This window comes from Hemibagrus wyckioides, linkage group LG19 (assembly GCF_019097595.1).
Source record: "Hemibagrus wyckioides isolate EC202008001 linkage group LG19, SWU_Hwy_1.0, whole genome shotgun sequence".
Lineage (NCBI taxonomy): Eukaryota > Metazoa > Chordata > Actinopteri > Siluriformes > Bagridae > Hemibagrus > Hemibagrus wyckioides.
In genome coordinates this window covers 19,887,475-19,907,500 of record NC_080728.1, presented here as the reverse complement: position 1 = coordinate 19,907,500, position 20,026 = coordinate 19,887,475, and the positions used below count along the sequence as shown (strand labels likewise).

Here is a 20,026-nt window from a genome sequence, read left to right as displayed (position 1 = left end):
GATGGAGTGAGTAGAGAGTGTGAGCTGTGTGTGATGTTCAGGAGTCTCTTCTCCGTCTCTTCTGTCACACTGACACTAACTTGACGTCTGATTCGAACACTTCAGCTCATGTCCTCTGAGAGCGCCAATGCCTCGCTCACTGTCTGTGTGAAATGTCAAACCAATTAGCTGTCTGAAAGCTAATTAAGCCTTTAATTGGCATCTTAACTGGATCACAGTAAAGAAATTGTCACTCTGAAAGGTAATGATGCGAAATAGAAAAGCTTCAGCTGACTTCAGTACTGAGAATGAAATAATCTCCAGATGAGCCGAAAAACAAACACCAGCCTCCACTAAATTATTCAAATCAATACATCCATATTCTTCCTCACCTTTAATAATAATAAATTAATAAGTGTGTGATGGTGAATGTTGGTGTGTGTGTGATGGTGAATGTTGGTGTGCATGATGGTGAATGTTGATGTGTGTGATGGTGAATGTTGGTGTGTGTGTGATGGTGAATGTTGGTGTGTGTGATGGTGAATGTTGGTGTGTGTGAGTGATGGTGAATGTTGATGTGTGTGATGGTGAATGTTGGTGTGTGTGTGTGATGTTGAATGCTGATGTCTGTGTGATGGTGAATGTTGGTGTGTGTGATGGTGAGTGTTAGTGTGTGTGTGATGGTGAATGTTGGTGTGTGTGTGTGATGGTGAATGTTAGTGTGTGTGTGATGGTGAATGTTGGTGTGTGTGATGGTGAGTGTTAGTGTGTGTGTGATGGTGAATGTTGGTGTGTGTGTGATGGTGAATGTTAGTGTGTGTGTGATGGTGAATGTTGGTGGGTGTGTGATGGTGAATGTTGGTGTATGATGGTGAATGTTGGTGTGTGTGTGATGGTGAATGTTGGTGTGTGTGATGGTGAAAGTTGGTGTGTGTGATGGTGAATGTTGGTGTGTGTGTGATGGTGAATGTTGGTGTATGATGGTGACTGTTGGTGTGTGATGGTGAATGTTGGTGTGTGATGGTGAATGTTGGTGTGTGTGATGGTGAATGTTGGTGTTTGATGGTGAATGTTGGTGTGTGTGCGTGATGGTGAATGTTGGTGTGTGTGATGGTGAATGTTGGTGTGTGTGTGTGTGTGATGGTGAATGTTGGTGTGTGCGTGATGGTGAATGTTGGTCTGTGTGTGTGTGTGATGGTGAATGTTGGTGTGTGCGTGATGGTGAATGTTGGTGTGTGCGTGATGGTGAATGTTGGTGTGTGTGTGTGTGATGGTGAATGTTGGTGTGTGTGAGTGATGGTGAATGTTGGTGTGTGTGTGTGATGGTGAATGTTGGTGTGTGTGTGATGGTGAATGTTGGTGTGTGTGATGGTGAATGTTGGTGTGTGTGAGATGGTGAATTTTGGTGTGTGATTGTGAATGTTTGTGAATGTGCTGGTGAATGTTGGTGTGTGTGTGATGGTGAATGTTGATGTGTGTGTGTGATGGTGAATGTTGGTGTATGATGGTGAATGTTGGTGTGTATGTGATGGTGAATGTTGGTGTGTGATGGTGAATGTTGGTGTGTGTGATGGTGAATGTTGGTGTGTGTGTGATGGTGAATGTTGGTGTATGATGGTGAATGTTGGTGTGTATGTGATGGTGAATGTTGGTGTGTGATGGTGAATGTTGGTGTGTGTGATGGTGAATGTTGGTGACTGTTGGTGTGTGTGATGGTGAATGTTGGTGTGTGATGGTGAATGTTGGTGTGTGTGTGATGGTGAATGTTGATGTGTGTGTGTGATGGTGAATGTTGGTGTATGATGGTGAATGTTGGTGTGTATGTGATGGTGAATGTTGGTGTGTGATGGTGAATGTTGGTGTGTGTGATGGTGAATGTTGGTGTGTGTGTGATGGTGAATGTTGGTGTATGATGGTGAATGTTGGTGACTGTTGGTGTATGTGATGGTGAATGTTGGTGTGTGATGGTGAATGTTGGTGTGTGTGTGATGGTGAATGTTGATGTGTGTGTGTGATGGTGAATGTTGGTGTATGATGGTGAATGTTGGTGTGTATGTGATGGTGAATGTTGGTGTGTGATGGTGAATGTTGGTGTGTGTGATGGTGAATGTTGGTGTGTGTGTGATGGTGAATGTTGGTGTATGATGGTGAATGTTGGTGTGTATGTGATGGTGAATGTTGGTGTGTGATGGTGAATGTTGGTGTGTGTGATGGTGAATGTTGGTGACTGTTGGTGTGTGTGATGGTGAATGTTTGTGTATGTTGGTGAATGTTCGTGTATGTTGGTGTGTCTGATGGTGAATGTTGGTGTGTATGATGGTGAATGTTGGTGTATGTTGGTGTGTCTGATGGTGAATGTTGGTGTGTCTGATGGTGAATGTTGGTGTGTGATGGTGAATGTTGGTGTGTGTGTGATGGTGAATTTTAGTGTGTGATGGTGAATGTTGGTGTGTGTGTGATGGTGAATGTTGATGTGTGTGATGGTGAATGTTAGTGTGTGTGTGATGGTGAATGTTGGTGTGTGTGTGATGGTGAATTTTGGTGTGTGATGGTGAATGTTTGTGAATGTGCTGGTGAATGTTGGTGTGTGTGTGTGATGGTGAATGCTGGTGTATGATGGTGAATGTTGGTGTGTATGTGATGGTGAATGTTGGTGTGTGATGGTGAATGTTGGTGTGTGTGATGGTGAATGTTGGTGTGTGTGATGGTGAATGTTGGTGTGTGTGTGATGGTGAATGTTGGTGTATGATGGTGAATGTTGGTGTGTATGTGATGGTGAATGTTGGTGTGTGATGGTGAATGTTGGTGTGTGTGTGATGGTGAATGTTGATGTGTGTGTGTGATGGTGAATGTTGGTGTATGATGGTGAATGTTGGTGTGTATGTGATGGTGAATGTTGGTGTGTGATGGTGAATGTTGGTGTGTGTGATGGTGAATGTTGGTGTGTGTGTGATGGTGAATGTTGGTGTATGATGGTGAATGTTGGTGTGTATGTGATGGTGAATGTTGGTGTGTGATGGTGAATGTTGGTGTGTGTGATGGTGAATGTTGGTGACTGTTGGTGTGTGTGATGGTGAATGTTTGTGTATGTTGGTGAATGTTCGTGTATGTTGGTGTGTCTGATGGTGAATGTTGGTGTGTATGATGGTGAATGTTGGTGTATGTTGGTGTGTCTGATGGTGTATGTTGGTGTGTCTGATGGTGAATGTTGGTGTGTGATGGTGAATGTTGGTGTGTGTGTGATGGTGAATTTTAGTGTGTGATGGTGAATGTTGGTGTGTGTGTGATGGTGAATGTTGATGTGTGTGATGGTGAATGTTAGTGTGTGTGTGATGGTGAATGTTGGTGTGTGTGTGATGGTGAATTTTGGTGTGTGATGGTGAATGTTTGTGAATGTGCTGGTGAATGTTGGTGTGTGTGTGTGATGGTGAATGCTGGTGTATGATGGTGAATGTTGGTGTGTATGTGATGGTGAATGTTGGTGTGTGATGGTGAATGTTGGTGTGTGTGATGGTGAATGTTGGTGTGTGATGGTGAATGTTGGTGTGTGTGATGGTGAATGTTGGTGTGTGTGTGATGGTGAATGTTGGTGTATGATGGTGAATGTTGGTGTGTATGTGATGGTGAATGTTGGTGTGTGATGGTGAATGTTGGTGTGTGTGATGGTGAATGTTGGTGTGTGTGATGGTGAATGTTGGTGACTGTTGGTGTGTGTGATGGTGAATGTTTGTGTATGTTGGTGTATGTTGGTGTGTCTGATGGTGAATGTTGGTGTGTGTGATGGTGAATGTTGGTGTATGTTGGTGTGTCTGATGGTGAATGTTGGTGTGTCTGATGGTGAATGTTGGTGTGTGTTGGTGTGTCTGATGGTGTATGTTGGTGTGTCTGATGGTGAATGTTGGTGTGTGATGGTGAATGTTGGTGTGTGTGTGATGGTGAATTTTAGTGTGTGATGGTGAATGTTGGTGTGTGTGTGATGGTGAATGTTGGTGTGTGTGTGATGGTGAATGTTGGTGTGTGATGTTGAAGGTTGGTGTGTGTGATGGTGAATGTTGGTGTTTGATGGTGAATGTTGGTGTGTGTGATGGTGAATATTGGTGTGTGTGATGGTGAATATTTGTGTGATGTATAATGTTGGTGTTTGATGGTGAATATTTGTTTGTGTGATGGTGAATTTTAGTGTGTGTGTGATAGTGAATATTTGTGTGTGTGATGGTGAATATTTGTGTGTGTGATGGTGAATTTTAGTGTGTGATGTATAATGTTGGTGTTTGATGGTGAATATTTGTGTGTGTGATGGTGAATTTTAGTGTGTGATGTATAATGTTGGTGTTTGATGGTGAATATTTGTTTGTGTGATGGTGAATTTTAGTGTGTGTGTGATGGTGAATATGTGTGTGTTTGATGGTGAATATTTTAGTGTGATGTATAATGTTGGTGTGTGATGGTGAATATTTGTTTGTGTGATGGTGAATTTTAGTGTGTGTGTGATGGTGAATATGTGTGTGTTTGATGGTGAATATTTTAGTGTGATGTATAATGTTGGTGTTTGATGGTGAATATTTTAGTGTGATGTATAATGTTGGTGTGTGATGGTGAATATTTGTTTGTGTGATGGTGAATTTTAGTGTGTGTGTGATGGTGAATATGTGTGTGTTTGATGGTGAATATTTTAGTGTGATGTATAATGTTGGTGTTTGATGGTGAATATTTTAGTGTGATGTATAATGTTGGTGTGTGATGGTGAATATTTGTTTGTGTGATGGTGAATTTTAGTGTGTGTGTGATGGTGAATATGTGTGTGTTTGATGGTGAATATTTTAGTGTGATGTATAATGTTGGTGTTTGATGGTGAATATTTGTTTGTGTGATGGTGAATTTTAGTGTGTGTGTGATGGTGAATTTTTGTGTGTTTGATGGTGAATATTTGTGTGTGATGGTGAATTTTAGTGTGTGATGTATAATGTTGGTGTTTGATGGTGAATATTTGTGTGTGTGATGGTGAATTTTAGTGTGTGATGTATAATGTTGGTGTTTAATACTGAAGTGCTTTGCTTGTCTCTCAGTCACAGGGTGTTTGACCTCTGAAAGGATCTGTAATAGAATATGTCCAGTTATTCAGCATTATTATTTATTATATAATGACATTATAAAATGTCACTCTGTCCCTCTGCGACATCATTTACATCTCGGCTTTAAAAGGTCGTGTAGAAAATTCCCATCAGTCCTCACTAAAGAAGATCCAGTGACACGTCTTTGCTAATATTCCACTTCCTGTCAGCTTCCCTCCTGCCTCTGTAGCTGTGACTTATTGTGATGGTCTGATTTCTATCATCCGGTCTTTCTGTGGCCGAGCAGCGGGACCGGGCTCTAATAATAAAAAAAAAACGTACTGAAGATGATGAGAATCTTTTATTGAACTCATTCCGCTCTTCAAGGTTGGATGTACGGAGGACATTTTCATATCAGCCCATCGCCATGGTAACGAGACTCATAAATCTGAAGGGTTTTGTAGAAACTAGAAGAGAGAGAGATGAGATGCAGTGTGAAAGTGTTGCACGGCCGTCATGTGTGTGATGAAGGTTACCACTTCGCTGAGGCTCTAAATCACTTCACACACACACACACACACACACACACAGACACACAGAGACACACACACACACACACACACACACAGACACACACACACACACACACACAGTTACAGAGGTAATGTCAGGTATGTGCCCTTAATCAACACTGTGTTTGTTTGTCTCACACTTGTGTGTGTGTTACTCAGTGACATGTCACAGTTCTTGCTCCTCCATGTCTTTTCCTTCATATGTTTCTTTTACACACACACCCACACACACACACCCACCCACACACACACACACACACACACACAGTGAAATGTGTCCTGGTGTGAGGAAACACACTGTTCACATTCAGGTTTCTGCTGAACAGCGGCTTTGGAATGAAGATGAAGCTGAAATTTGTCTGGGTGAGTGATGACAGCGAGAGGACAGCACTGTCAGAGAGACGAAAGTGTGGGGTGTGTTTAAGACTCACTCAGGGCTCACTTCCTGTCTGCCAGAGTGAAATATCAGAGAGACGAGAGTCAAAATACCAAAAGTAAATTTTTTTTATGGGAAAATAAAAATCTCTAAAATCTCCTTTACTATTTCTGTACTCAAAGTACAGAAATAGAGGGGAGATGGACTGGGGTGGGGGGGGGTGGAGGAATGTAGATGAAAAGTGAGAGATGGACTGAGAGAGAGAGAGGGAGAGAGAGAGAGAGAGAGAGAATGGAGAAATGGAGATGAAAGAGGAGACATACTGAGAGAGAGACAAAGTGAGAATAGTGGAGTGTAGATGAAAAGGGAGAGGTGGACTGAGGGTGAGAGAGAGAGAGAGAGAGAGAGAGAGTGGAGGAATATAGATGAAAGAGGAGACACAGACTAAAAGAGAGACAGAATGAGAATGGAGGACTGGAGGCTTGTGTCACACTGCAGGTTATTTCTGTTCACATCGCCTCGTCCCAAAGGGCCTGAGAGGAACACGCTGGTTGTTAGCTCTCAGCCAATCACCTTGCAGCGTCGTCTGATGAGTCAGGAACTCTGGGAACTTTGGGAACTCTGGGAACTGAGGACAAACCTATAACGAGGTGGTGCAAAACAAACTGGATAAAAATAGTTTCTCCTGACCTGTGCCTTCACTCAGTGCACCTTAACACACCCAGCTTCTTTCAGCCTCACACACACACACACACACACACACACACACACACACACACACACACACTGGAGCGTTCTGAGTGACAGACTACCATGATAGACCTCCTGTCCCACTGTGTGTGTCTCGTCACGGCTCTGTTACACTAAATGTCTCTTGTTTTTCTGGACAGTTTTTGTCCTCCTGAGACGTCACAGTGATGTGTGTTTGTGTTTCACAGCAGTGAAGGATCAGGACGAGGACACGACCTAGAGGCTCTTTATAATTACACCACATGTCTGAGCTGAACCACGTCTCACACACACACACACACACACACACAGCTCTTTTACCTCAGGACTGAGGATAGCTTTAGGCTTCAGCTTTTAATCATCCATTTCAGCAGCTACGTCCACACGCCGCATCACTTCCTGTAAATGTCCTCGTTAAGAGAAGCCCTGATCCTGTGTGACCTCCAAGTCTCCCAGCCTGTGAGTCAGCACCTAATGGTGTAGGGGTCATTTGTCCTCAAGGGCTCTTGATTTGAAGGTGATGAAGTGTGCAGAAGGCGTGAACAAGGCCACTGGCTGGGCCAGGAGATTATCCTCAGTATCTTCAATCTCTCTCTTGCTATCCGTCTCTGAGAATGAATCCTGTGTAAATCTCTAGCACCCTTCTCCCCTCTCGGCTCTCCTCTCTCTAAATGGACACGATGGCGTTTCACGGTGAATGTCCTGGCCATAAAATCCTCATAAACCGGATATATATGTCGTCTTAAGGCAGTCATTAAAATCCATATATACACACTTTTACCAGAAAAAAAACACACACACACACATACATACACACACATACACTTTTAACCTCCTGCATGTTTAATGAAGCATTCGGGACTCTGATTGGCTGCTTGAGTAACCGTATTCAAATGACAAAACGGAAATGAAAATAGAACTGTCGCTGATTTAATAAATGAAAATGTTTGCTCGGCTAACTGTGAGCCCTGTATGTGCGTGTGTGTAATTAGATGATCATTTTTAATTTACATTTAATTAGATCGTCTAATTAAACAGCCTCGTTAATGATCAGACTAAACCCCAGAGTAACCCCGGCTTTGAGTCGGCCAACATCTAAAGGAAGCTGAATTATTTGTGGGATGTTGTTGGGTATGAAGAGGGAATTGAGTGTTTGATGTAAAGCCGGATTCAGACGGATGTTTATCCACACAGCATTAATAGGTTTTAAGATTTTAAAGACTATTTTGTTTGTCTTAGTGAAGCGACAGTTACTCATCATGTTTAGACGAATCTCCATGGGATGAAAATGTTCTTCACTGAGGGTTCTTTTCTTCTTCATTAAGGTTATGATGAATATTTACACAACCCCAAAAGTTCAGCTGAAGCCTAAATCCTCTTCAGGACTAAAAAAGTCTGAACTCTTCCTCTCACGTTCATGAAGATTCCGATGATTCCAGCAGGTGGAAGGTTACATGGTTTATCTGGAGGTTTAGTCTGGACATTTTTACCCATAATTCCTCTGTGTAGTTTGCGGAGTTACAGAAGGAAAAGTCATTGCTACAGGATTAATTAGTGCTGCGCTCATTATCATGCAAGGTGTGTGTGTGTGTGTGTCCTCTGTATCATGAATGGATGTAACCTTTACTGGTGGGCAGAAACACACACAGGTGGCTATTAATCCTGATTTACCCCTGACTCAGTTCATAGGTCCTGCAGAGGCCATTGAGCTGAACTCACACACACATTGCACCTCACCTCCTCACACACACACACACACACACACACACTGCACCTCACCTCCTCACACACCCACACACTGCAGATAACACACACTTCACACACACACACACACACACACACACACTGCAGATAACACACACTTCACACACACACACACACACACACACACTGCAGATAACACACACTTCACATACACTTGGTGTTTTTGGTTTGTGGTTTGTGTTTTATGAATTCTGATCTTGCTCTGTGTGTGTAAACACTTTACAAAAATTAACTAATGCAACACAGCAAAAGAACATCAAAACTTTCGAACTGAAGTGTGTGTGTGTGTGTGTGTGTACAGATCTCCTGGCTGTACCGAAACACCCCTATGCAGCGATGGAGAACTGGGGTCTGAGTGTGTTTGTGGAGCAGAAAATCCTGCTGGATCCTGAAGTCTCATCTTTCTCCTACCAGATGGATCTCACCATGGTGGTGGTGCATGAGATCTGTCATCAGGTAGATAAACACACACACGCACACACACGCACACACACACGCACACACACACACACACACACACACACGCGCACACACACACACACACACGCACACACACACACACACACTTCAGTTTGAAAGTTTTGATGTATTTTTGCTGTGTTGCGTTAGTAAAATGTAAAGTGTTTAAAGTGCAGTGATAAGTGCAGGTGAACAGTGGGGACATTTCAGGGGGAACAGCAGTGATGCCTGTGAGTGTGAACAACAGGAAGAAATCTAGATAAACAGTAGGAATAATTGAAAGTGGGCAACTGGGATAAGGGAGGTGATCAGTGTGAAATGATAGTGGAAAAGTGGGGATAAGTGAGGGTGAACAGTGGGGATAGATGAGGGTGAACAATGCAGTTAGGTGAGGGTGAACAGTGTGGAAAAGGGAGAGTGATCAACAGGGATAAGTGAGGGTGAACAATGCAGATAGGTAAGGGTGGGCAATGGTGATGAGTAATGGTGAACAGTTGAACAGTGGGGATAAGTGAGGGTGAACAGTGGGGATGGGTGAGGGTAAACAGTCGGGATAAGTGAAGGTGAACAGTGGGGATAAATGAAGGTGAACAGTTGGGATAAGTGAAGGTGAACAGTGGGGATAGGTGAGGGTGAACAGTCAGGATAAGTGACGGTGAACAGTGGGGATAGGTGAGGGTGAATAGCGGGGATAAGTGAAGGTAAACAGTGGTGATAGGTGAGGGCGAACAGTCGGGATAAGTGAAGGTGAACAGTGGGGATAGGTGCGGGTGATCAGTCAGGATAAGTGAAGGTGAACAGTGTGGATAAATGAAGGTGAACAGTCGGGATAAGTGAAGGTGAACAGTGGGGATAGGTGAGGGTGAACAGTCAGACAAATTATGGTGAACAGTGGGGATAGGTGAGGGTGAACAGTCAGGATAAGTAAAGGTGAACAGTGGGGATAGGTGAGGGTGAACAGTCGGGGTAAGTGAAGGTAAACAGTGGTGATAGGTGAGGGTGAACAGTCGGCATAAATGATGGTGAACAGTGGGGATAGGTGAGGGTGATCAGTCAGGATAAGTGAAGGTGAACAGTGGGGATAAATGAAGGTGAACAGTCGGCATAAGTGAAGGTGAACAGTGGGGATAGGTGAGGGTGAACAGTCAGACAAATTATGGTGAACAGTGGGGATAGGTGAGGGTGAACAGTCAGGATAAGTAAAGGTGAACAGTGGGGATAGGTGAGGGTGAACAGTCAGGGTAAGTGAAGGTAAACAGTGGTGATAGGTCAGGGTGAACAGTCGGGATAAATGATGGTGAACAGTGGTGATAGGTGAGGGTGAACAGTCGGGATAAATGATGGTGAACAGTGGGGATAGGTGAGGGTGAACAGTCAGCATAAGTGAAGGTGAACAGTGGGCATAAATGAAGGTGAACAGTCGGGATAAGTGAAGGTGAACAGTGGGAATAGGTGAGGGTGAACAGTCAGCATAAGTGAAGGTGAACAGTGGGATAAGTGATGGTGAACAGTGGGGATAGGTGAGGGTGAACAGTCGGCATAAGTGAAGGTGAACAGTGGGGATAGGTGAGGGTGAACAGTCGGCATAAGTGATGGTGAACAGTGGAGATAGGTGAGGGTGAACAGTCGGGATAAGTGATGGTGAACAGTGGGGATAGGTGAGGGTGAACAGTCGGGATAAGTGATGGTGAACAGTGGGGATAGGTGAGGGTGAACAGTCGGCATAAGTGAAGGTGAACAGTGGGGATAGGTGAGGGTGAACAGTCGGCATAAGTGATGGTGAACAGTGGAGATAGGTGAGGGTGAACAGTCGGCATAAGTGATGGTGAACAGTGGGGATAGGTGAGGGTGAACAGTCGGCATAAGTGAAGGTGAACAGTGGGGATAGGTGAGGGTGAACAGTCGGGATAAGTGATGGTGAACAGTGGGGATAGGTGAGGGTGAACAGTCGGGATAAGTGATGGTGAACAGTGGGGATAGGTGAGGGTGAACAGTCGGCATAAGTGAAGGTGAACAGTGGGGATAGGTGAGGGTGAACAGTCGGCATAAGTGATGGTGAGCAGTGGGGATAGGTGAGGGTGAACAGTCGGGATAAGTGATGGTGAACAGTGGGGATAGGCGAGGGTGAACAGTCGGGATAAGTGATGGTGAACAGTGGGGATAGGTGAGGGTGAACAGTCAGGATAAATAAAAGTGAACAGTGGGGATAGGTGAGGGTGAACAGTCAGGGTAAGTGAAGGTAAACAGTGGTGATAGGTGAGGGTGAACAGTCGGGATAAATGATGGTGAACAGTGGTGATAGGTGAGGGTGAACAGTCAGGATAAATGATGGTGAACAGTGGGGATAGGTGAGGGTGAACAGTCGACATAAGTGAAGGTGAACAGTGGGATAAGTGATGGTGAACAGTCGGGATAAGTGATGGTGAACAGTGGGGATAGGTGAGGGTGAACAGTTGGCATAAGTGATGGTGAACAGTGGGGATAGGTGAGGGTGAACAGGCTGTTAATAAGGATGTATTAGATGGAAAGAGCTCTAGCACTTTACTGATTAGCAAAACCCACACACCCACACACTTTTCAGGGTCATAATTATTTCCCTCTCAGTGAGAGAGAGAGACTTTAAGAATCCATTCATCTTCTTCTTGGCACCCAAAGAGGGAATTAGAGAACAGGCCCTCCACCATGTTGACATATTGATTTCCTCAACTATTAAGAACAGCGGAGAGTGTAAGAGAGAAACAGAGAGAGAGAGAGAGAGAGAGAGAGAGAGAGAGAGAGCGGTCTAGTGTAATATATTTCTCTTTGTATAAAAATGTTATTCCCGGTGACAGATTAAAATAAATATTAATGGTTCCTCATGCAGTGTTACTTTGTGCTGGACGTTAAACACTCTGTCCTCGTTCTAATAACTCACAGACAAGGCTGAACGCTGGACGTTAAACCCTCTGTCCTCGTTCTAATAACTCAGACGAAGTTGAAAGCTGGACGTTAAACACTCTGTCCTCGTTTTAATAACTCAGATGAGGTTGAGCGCTGGACATTAAACCCTCTGTCCTCGTTCTAAAAATTCACAGACAAGGCTGAGCTCTGAAAGGCCATCAATCTCCTTTATACTACATCACAGCTGAATTGATTACTATTTGGACCAAACGGTGAGTGGAGTTTTACCCATCAGCCAGAGGAGGCGAGGTCCAGCCGCTGCTCCCAATAAGCCTCACATCGTGGTGTAATAACTCAGCAGATTGCTGCTCAATTTACTCAAAACACTCACACACACACACACACACATGTATGCTCACATACACACACACACTGAGAGAGAACTTGCCAAAGTTTATTTATCCTAAATTCAGATGTTTAGGCAGTAATTTAAATCTGCTATTGAGAGCAGAGCCTGAGATTGGAATTGCTTTATTATTGTTAATAATGTTTCACAGTGTGATACTGACATGTCTGATACAGTGATACAGTCTGATACAGTCTGATACAGTGATACAGTCTGATACAGTCTGATACAGTGATACAGTCTGATACAGTCTGATACAGTGATACAGTCTGATACAGTGATACAGTCTGATACAGTCTGATACAGTGATACAGTGATATAGTGATACAGTCTGATACAGTGATACAGTCTGATACAGTCTGATACAGTGATACAGTGATACAGTCTGATACAGTGATACAGTGATACAGTCTGATACAGTCTGATACAGTGATACAGTCTGATACAGTCTGATACAGTGATACAGGGATACAGTCTGATACAGTCTGATAGTGATACAGTGATACAGTGATACAGTCTGATACAGTCTGATACAGTGATACAGTGATACAGTCTGATACAGTCTGATACAGTGATACAGTGATACAGTGATACAGTCTGATACAGTGATACAGTCTGATACAGTCTGATACAGTGATACAGGGATACAGTCTGATACAGTCTGATAGTGATACAGTGATACAGTGATATAGTGATACAGTCTGATACAGTCTGATACAGTGATACAGTGATACAGTCTGACACAGTGATACAGTCTGATACAGTCTGATACAGTGATACAGTGATACAGTCTGATACAGTCTGATACAGTGATACAGTGATACAGTCTGATACAGTCTGATACAGTGATACAGTGATACAGTCTGATACAGTGATACAGTGATACAGTCTGATACAGTCTGATACAGTGATACAGGGATACAGTCTGATACAGTCTGATAGTGATACAGTGATACAGTGATATAGTGATACAGTCTGATACAGTCTGATACAGTGATACAGTGATACAGTCTGATACAGTCTGACACAGTGATACAGTCTGATACAGTCTGATACAGTGATACAGTGATACAGTCTGATACAGTGATACAGTAATACAGTGATACAGTAATACAGTGATATAGTCTGATACAGTCTGATACAGTGATACAGTAATACAGTGATATAGTCTGATACAGTCTGATACAGTGATACAGTCTGATACAGTGATACAGTCTGATACAGTCTGATACAGTGATACAGTCTGATACAGTCTGATACAGTGATACAGTGATACAGTCTGATACAGTCTGATACAGTGATATAGTGATACAGTCTGATACAGTCTGATACAGTGATACAGTCTGAAACAGTGATACAGTCTGATACAGTCTGATACAGTGATACAGTCTGATACAGTCTGATACAGTGATACAGTCTGAAACAGTGATACAGTCTGATACAGTGATACAGGGATACAGTCTGATACAGTCTGATACAGTGATACAGTGATATAGTGATACAGTGATACAGTCTGATACAGAGATACAGTGATACAGTCTGATACAGTCTGATACAGTGATACAGTCTGATACAGTGATACAGTGATACAGTCTGATACAGTGATACAGTAATACAGTGATACAGTGATACAGTCTGATACAGAGATACAGTGATACAGTCTGATACAGTCTGATACAGTGATACAGTCTGATACAGTGATACAGTGATACAGTGATACAGTCTGATACAGTGATACAGTAATACAGTGATACAGTGATACAGTCTGATACAGTCTGATACAGTGATACAGTCTGATACAGTGATACAGTGATACAGTCTGATACAGTGATACAGTGATACAGTCTGATACAGTCTGATACAGTCTGATACAGTGATACAGTCTGATACAGTCTGATACAGTGATACAGTCTGATACAGTCTGATACAGTGATACAGTCTGATACAGTGATACAGTGATACAGTCTGATACAGTGATACAGTAATACAGTGATACAGTCTGATACAGTCTGATACAGTCTGATACAGTGATACAGGGATACAGTCTGATACAGTGATACAGTGATATAGTGATACAGTCTGATACAGTCTGATACAGTCTGATACAGTGATACAGTCTGATACAGTGATACAGTGATACAGTCTGATACAGTGATACAGTAATACAGTCTGATACAGTCTGATACAGTCTGATACAGTGATACAGTCTGATACAGTCTGACACAGTGATACAGTGATACAGTCTGATACAGTGATACAGTCTGATACAGTCTGATACAGTCTGATACAGTGATATAGTGATACAGTCTGATACAGTCTGATACAGTCTGATACAGTCTGATACAGTGATACAGTCTGATACAGTCTGATACAGTGATACAGTGATACAGTCTGATACAGTCTGATACAGTGATACAGTAATATAGTCTGATACAGTCTGATACAGTCTGATACAGTGATACAGTCTGATACAGTCTGACACAGTGATACAGTGATAGAGTCTGATACAGTGATACAGTCTGATACAGTCTGATACAGTGATATAGTGATACAGTCTGATACAGTCTGACACAGTGATACAGTGATACAGTCTGATACAGTGATACAGTCTGATACAGTCTGATACAGTGATATAGTGATACAGTCTGATACAGTCTGATACAGTGATACAGTGATACAGTCTGAAACAGGGATACAGTCTGATACAGTCTGATACAGTGATACAGTGATACAGTCTGATACAGTGATACAGTCTGAAACAGTGATACAGTCTGATACAGTCTGATACAGTCTGATACAGTGATACAGTCTGATACAGTCTGATACAGTCTGATACAGTCTGATACAGTGATACAGTCTGATAGAGTCTGATACAGTCTGATAGAGTCTGATACAGTGATACAGTCTGATACAGTCTGATACAGTGATACAGTCTGATACAGTGATACAGTCTGATACAGTCTGATACAGTGATACAGTCTGTTACAGTGATACAGTCTGATACAGTGATACAGTGATACAGTCTGATACAGTGATACAGTCTGATACAGTCTGATACAGTCTGATACAGTGATTCAGTGATACAGTCTGATAGAGTGATACAGTCTGATACAGTGATACAGTCTGATACAGTCTGATACAGTCTGACACAGTGATACAATCTGATACAGTCTGATACAGTGATACAGTGATACAGTCTGATACAGTGATACAGTGATACAGTCTGATGCAGTGATACAGTGATACAGTCTGATACAGTGATACAGTGATACAGTGATACAGTCTGATACAGTGATACAGTCTGATACAGTGATACAGTGATACAGTCTGATACAGTGATACAGTGATACAGTCTGATACAGTGATACAGTCTGATACAGTCTGATACAGTTATACAGTGATACAGTGATACAGTGATTCAGTCTGATACAGTCTGATACAGTGATACAGTGATACAGTGATACAGTCTGATACAGTGATACAGTGATACAGTGATACAGTCTGATGCAGTGATACAGTCTGATACAGTGATACAGTTATACAGTGATTCAGTCTGACACAGTCTGATACAGTCTGATGCAGTGATACAGTCTGATACAGTGATACAGTTATACAGTGATTCAGTCTGATACAGTCTGATACAATCTGATACAGTGATACAGTGATACAGTCTGATACAGTCTGATACAGTGATACAGTGATACAGTCTGATACAGTCTGATACAGTGATACAGTGATACAGTCTGATACAGTCTGATACAGTCTGATACAGTGATACAGTCTGATACAGTCTGATACAGTCTGATTCAGTGATATAGTCTGATACAATCTGAATCAGTGATTCAGTCTGATACAGTGATACAGTCTGATACAGTCTGATACAGTGATATAGTCTGATACAATCTGATACAGTGATTCAGTCTGATACAGTGATACAGTCTGATACAGTGATATAGTCTGATACAGTGTGATACAGTGATACAGTGATACAGTTATACAGTGATACAGTGATACAGTCTGATACAGTCTGATACAGTGATACAGTCTGATACAGTCTGATACAGTGATATAGTCTGATACAGTCTGATACAGTGATACAGTGATACAGTTATACAGTGATACAGTGATACAGTCTGATACAGTCTGATACAGTGATACAGTCTGATACAGTGATACAGTGATACAGTCTGATACAGTCTGATACAGTGATACAGCCTAATACAGTGATACAGTCTGATACAGTCTGATACAGTCTGATACAGTGATATAGTCTGATACAGTCTGATACAGTGATACAGTGATACAGTCTGATACAGTCTGATACAGTGATACAGTCTGATACAGTCTGATACAGTGATACAGTCTGATACAGTGATACAGTCTGATACAGTCTGATACAGTGATACAGTCTGATACAGTCTGATACAGTGATACAGTCTGATACAGTGATACAGTCTGATACAGTCTGATACAGTGATACAGTCTGATACAGTCTGATACAGTCTGATACAGTGATACAGTCTGATACAGTTTGACACAGTGATACAATCTGATACAGTGATACAGTCTGATACAGTGATACAGTCTGATACAGTATGATACAGTTATACAGTGATACAGTCTGATACAGTGATACAGTCTGATACAGTGATACAGTGATACAGTCTGATACAGTGATACAGTGATACAGTCTGATACAATGATACAGTCTGATACAGTGATACAGTCTGATACAGTCTGATACAGTGATACAGTCTGTTACAGTGATACAGTCTGATACAGTCTGATACAGTGATACAGTCTGATACAGTTTGACACAGTGATACAATCTGATACAGTGATACAGTCTGATACAGTGATACAGTCTGATACAGTCTGATACAGTCTGATACAGTGATACAGTCTGATACAGTGATACAGTGATACAGTCTGATACAGTGATACAGTCTGATACAGTGATACAGTGATACAGTCTGATACAATGATACAGTCTGATACAGTGATACAGTCTGATACAATGATACAGTCTGATACAGTGATACAGTGATACAGTCTGATACAGTGATACAGTGATACAGTCTGATACAGTTATACAGTGATACAGTGATACAGTCTGATACAGTGATACAGTCTGATACAGTCTGATACAGTGATACAGTCTGATACAGTCTGATACAGTGATACAGTCTGATACAGTGATACAGTCTGATACAGTCTGATACAGTGATACAGTCTGTTACAGTGATACAGTCTGATACAGTCTGATACAGTGATACAGTCTGATACAGTTTGACACAGTGATACAATCTGATACAGTGATACAGTCTGATACAGTGATACAGTCTGATACAGTCTGATACAGTATGATACAGTGATACAGTGATACAGTCTGATACAGTGATACAGTCTGATACAGTGATACAGTGATACAGTCTGATACAGTGATACAGTCTGATACAGTGATACAGTGATACAGTCTGATACAATGATACAGTCTGATACAGTGATACAGTCTGATACAGTCTGATACAGTGATACAGTCTGTTACAGTGATACAGTCTGATACAGTCTGATACAGTGATACAGTCTGATACAGTCTGATACAGTGATACAGTCTGTTACAGTGATACAGTCTGATACAGTCTGATACAGTGATACAGTCTGATACAGTTTGACACAGTGATACAATCTGATACAGTGATACAGTCTGATACAGTGATACAGTCTGATACAGTCTGATACAGTATGATACAGTGATACAGTCTGATACAGTGATACAGTCTGATACAGTGATACAGTGATACAGTCTGATACAGTGATACAGTCTGATACAGTGATACAGTGATACAGTCTGATACAGTGATACAGTCTGATACAATGATACAGTCTGATACAGTGATACAGTGATACAGTCTGATACAGTGATACAGTGATACAGTCTGATACAGTTATACAGTGATACAGTGATACAGTCTGATACAGTGATACAGTCTGTTACAGTGATACAGTCTGATACTGTCTGATACAGTGATACAGTCTGATACAGTTTGACACAGTGATACAATCTGATACAGTGATACAGTCTGATACAGTCTGATACAGTGATACAGTGATTCAAGCTGATACAGTCTGATACAGTGATACAGTCTGATACAGTCTGATACAGTTATACAGTCTGATACAGTGATACAGTCTGATACAGTGATACAGTGATACAGTCTGATACAGTAATACAGTCAGATAAAGTGATACAGTGATACAGTCTGATACAGTGATTCAGTCTGATACAGTAATACAGTCAGATAAAGTGATACAGTCTGATACAGTGATGCAGTGATACTGTCTGATACAGTCTGATACAGTGATACAGTCTAATACAGTGATACAGTCTGATACAGTCTGATACAGTGATACAGTGATACAGTCTGATACAGTGATGCAGTGATACTGTCTGATACAGTCTGATACAGTGATACAGTCTAATACAGTGATACAGTCTGATACAGTCTGATACAGTGATACAGTGATACAGTCTGATACAGTCTGATACAGTGATACAGTCTGATACAGTCTGATACAGTGATACAGTCTGATACAGTGATACAGTCTGATACAGTCTGATACAGTGATACAGTCTGTTACAGTGATACAGTCTGATACAGTCTGATACAGTGATACAGTCTGATACAGTGATACAGTCTGATATAGTAATACAGTCAGATAAAGTGATACAGTCTGATACAGTGATACAGTGATACAGTCTGATACAGTGATACAGTCTGATACAGTAATACAGTCAGATAAAGTGATACAGTCTGATACAGTGATACAGTGATACAGTCTGATACAGTCTGATACAGTGATACAGTCTGATACAGTGATATAGTCTGATACAGTGATACAGTCTGATACAGTGATACAGTCTGATACAGTGATACAGTGATACAGTCTGATACAGTCTGATACAGTGATACAGTCTGATACAGTGATATAGTCTGATACAGTTATACAGTCTGATACAGTGATACAGTCTGATACAGCAATTCAGTCAGATAAAGTGATACAGTCTGATACAGTGATACAGTCTGATACAGTCTGATACAGTAATACAGTCAGATAAAGTGATACAGTCTGATCCAGTGATACAGTGATACAGTCTGATACAGTGATACAGTCTGATACAGTAATACAGTCAGATAAAGTGATACAGTCTGATACAGTGATACAGTGATACAGTCTGATACAGTGATACAGTCAGATAAAGTGATACAGTCTGATACAGTCTGATACAGTGATACAGTCTGATACAGTGATACAGTCTGATACAGTGATATAGTCTGATACAGTTATACAGTGATACAGTTTGATACAGTCTGATACAGTGATACAGTCTGATACAGTCTGATACAGTGATACAGTCTGATACAGTCTGATACAGTGATACAGTCTGATACAGTCTGATACAGTGATACAGTTTGATACAGTCTGATACAGTGATACAGTCTGATACAGTCTGATACAGGAACACAGTCTGATACAGTCTGATACAGTGATACAGTCTGATACAATAATACAGTCATATAAAGTGATACAGTCTGATACAGTTATACAGTGATACAGTTTGATACAGTCTGATACAGTGATACAGTCTGATACAGTGATACAGTGATACAGTCTGATACAGTGATACAGTTATACAGTGATACAGTTTGATACAGTCTGATACAGTGATACAGTCTGATACAGTCTGATACAGTGATACAGTCTGTTACAGTGATACAGTGATACAGTTATACAGTCTGATCCAGTC

General features: G+C 41.7%; 1 protein-coding gene across 2 annotated transcripts in view; it reads left to right on the top strand.

Moving 5' to 3' along the window:
• The window catches only part of LOC131370416 (thyrotropin-releasing hormone-degrading ectoenzyme-like), a 71,957-nt gene that overhangs the window by 12,292 nt on the left and 39,639 nt on the right, over window positions 1-20,026 (top strand). For both annotated transcript variants that reach the window (XM_058417744.1, XM_058417743.1), the window contains exon 5: window positions 8,773-8,927. In XM_058417744.1, coding sequence (XP_058273727.1) covers window positions 8,773-8,927 — 155 coding nt within the window. The remainder of the gene's footprint in view (window positions 1-8,772; window positions 8,928-20,026) is intronic.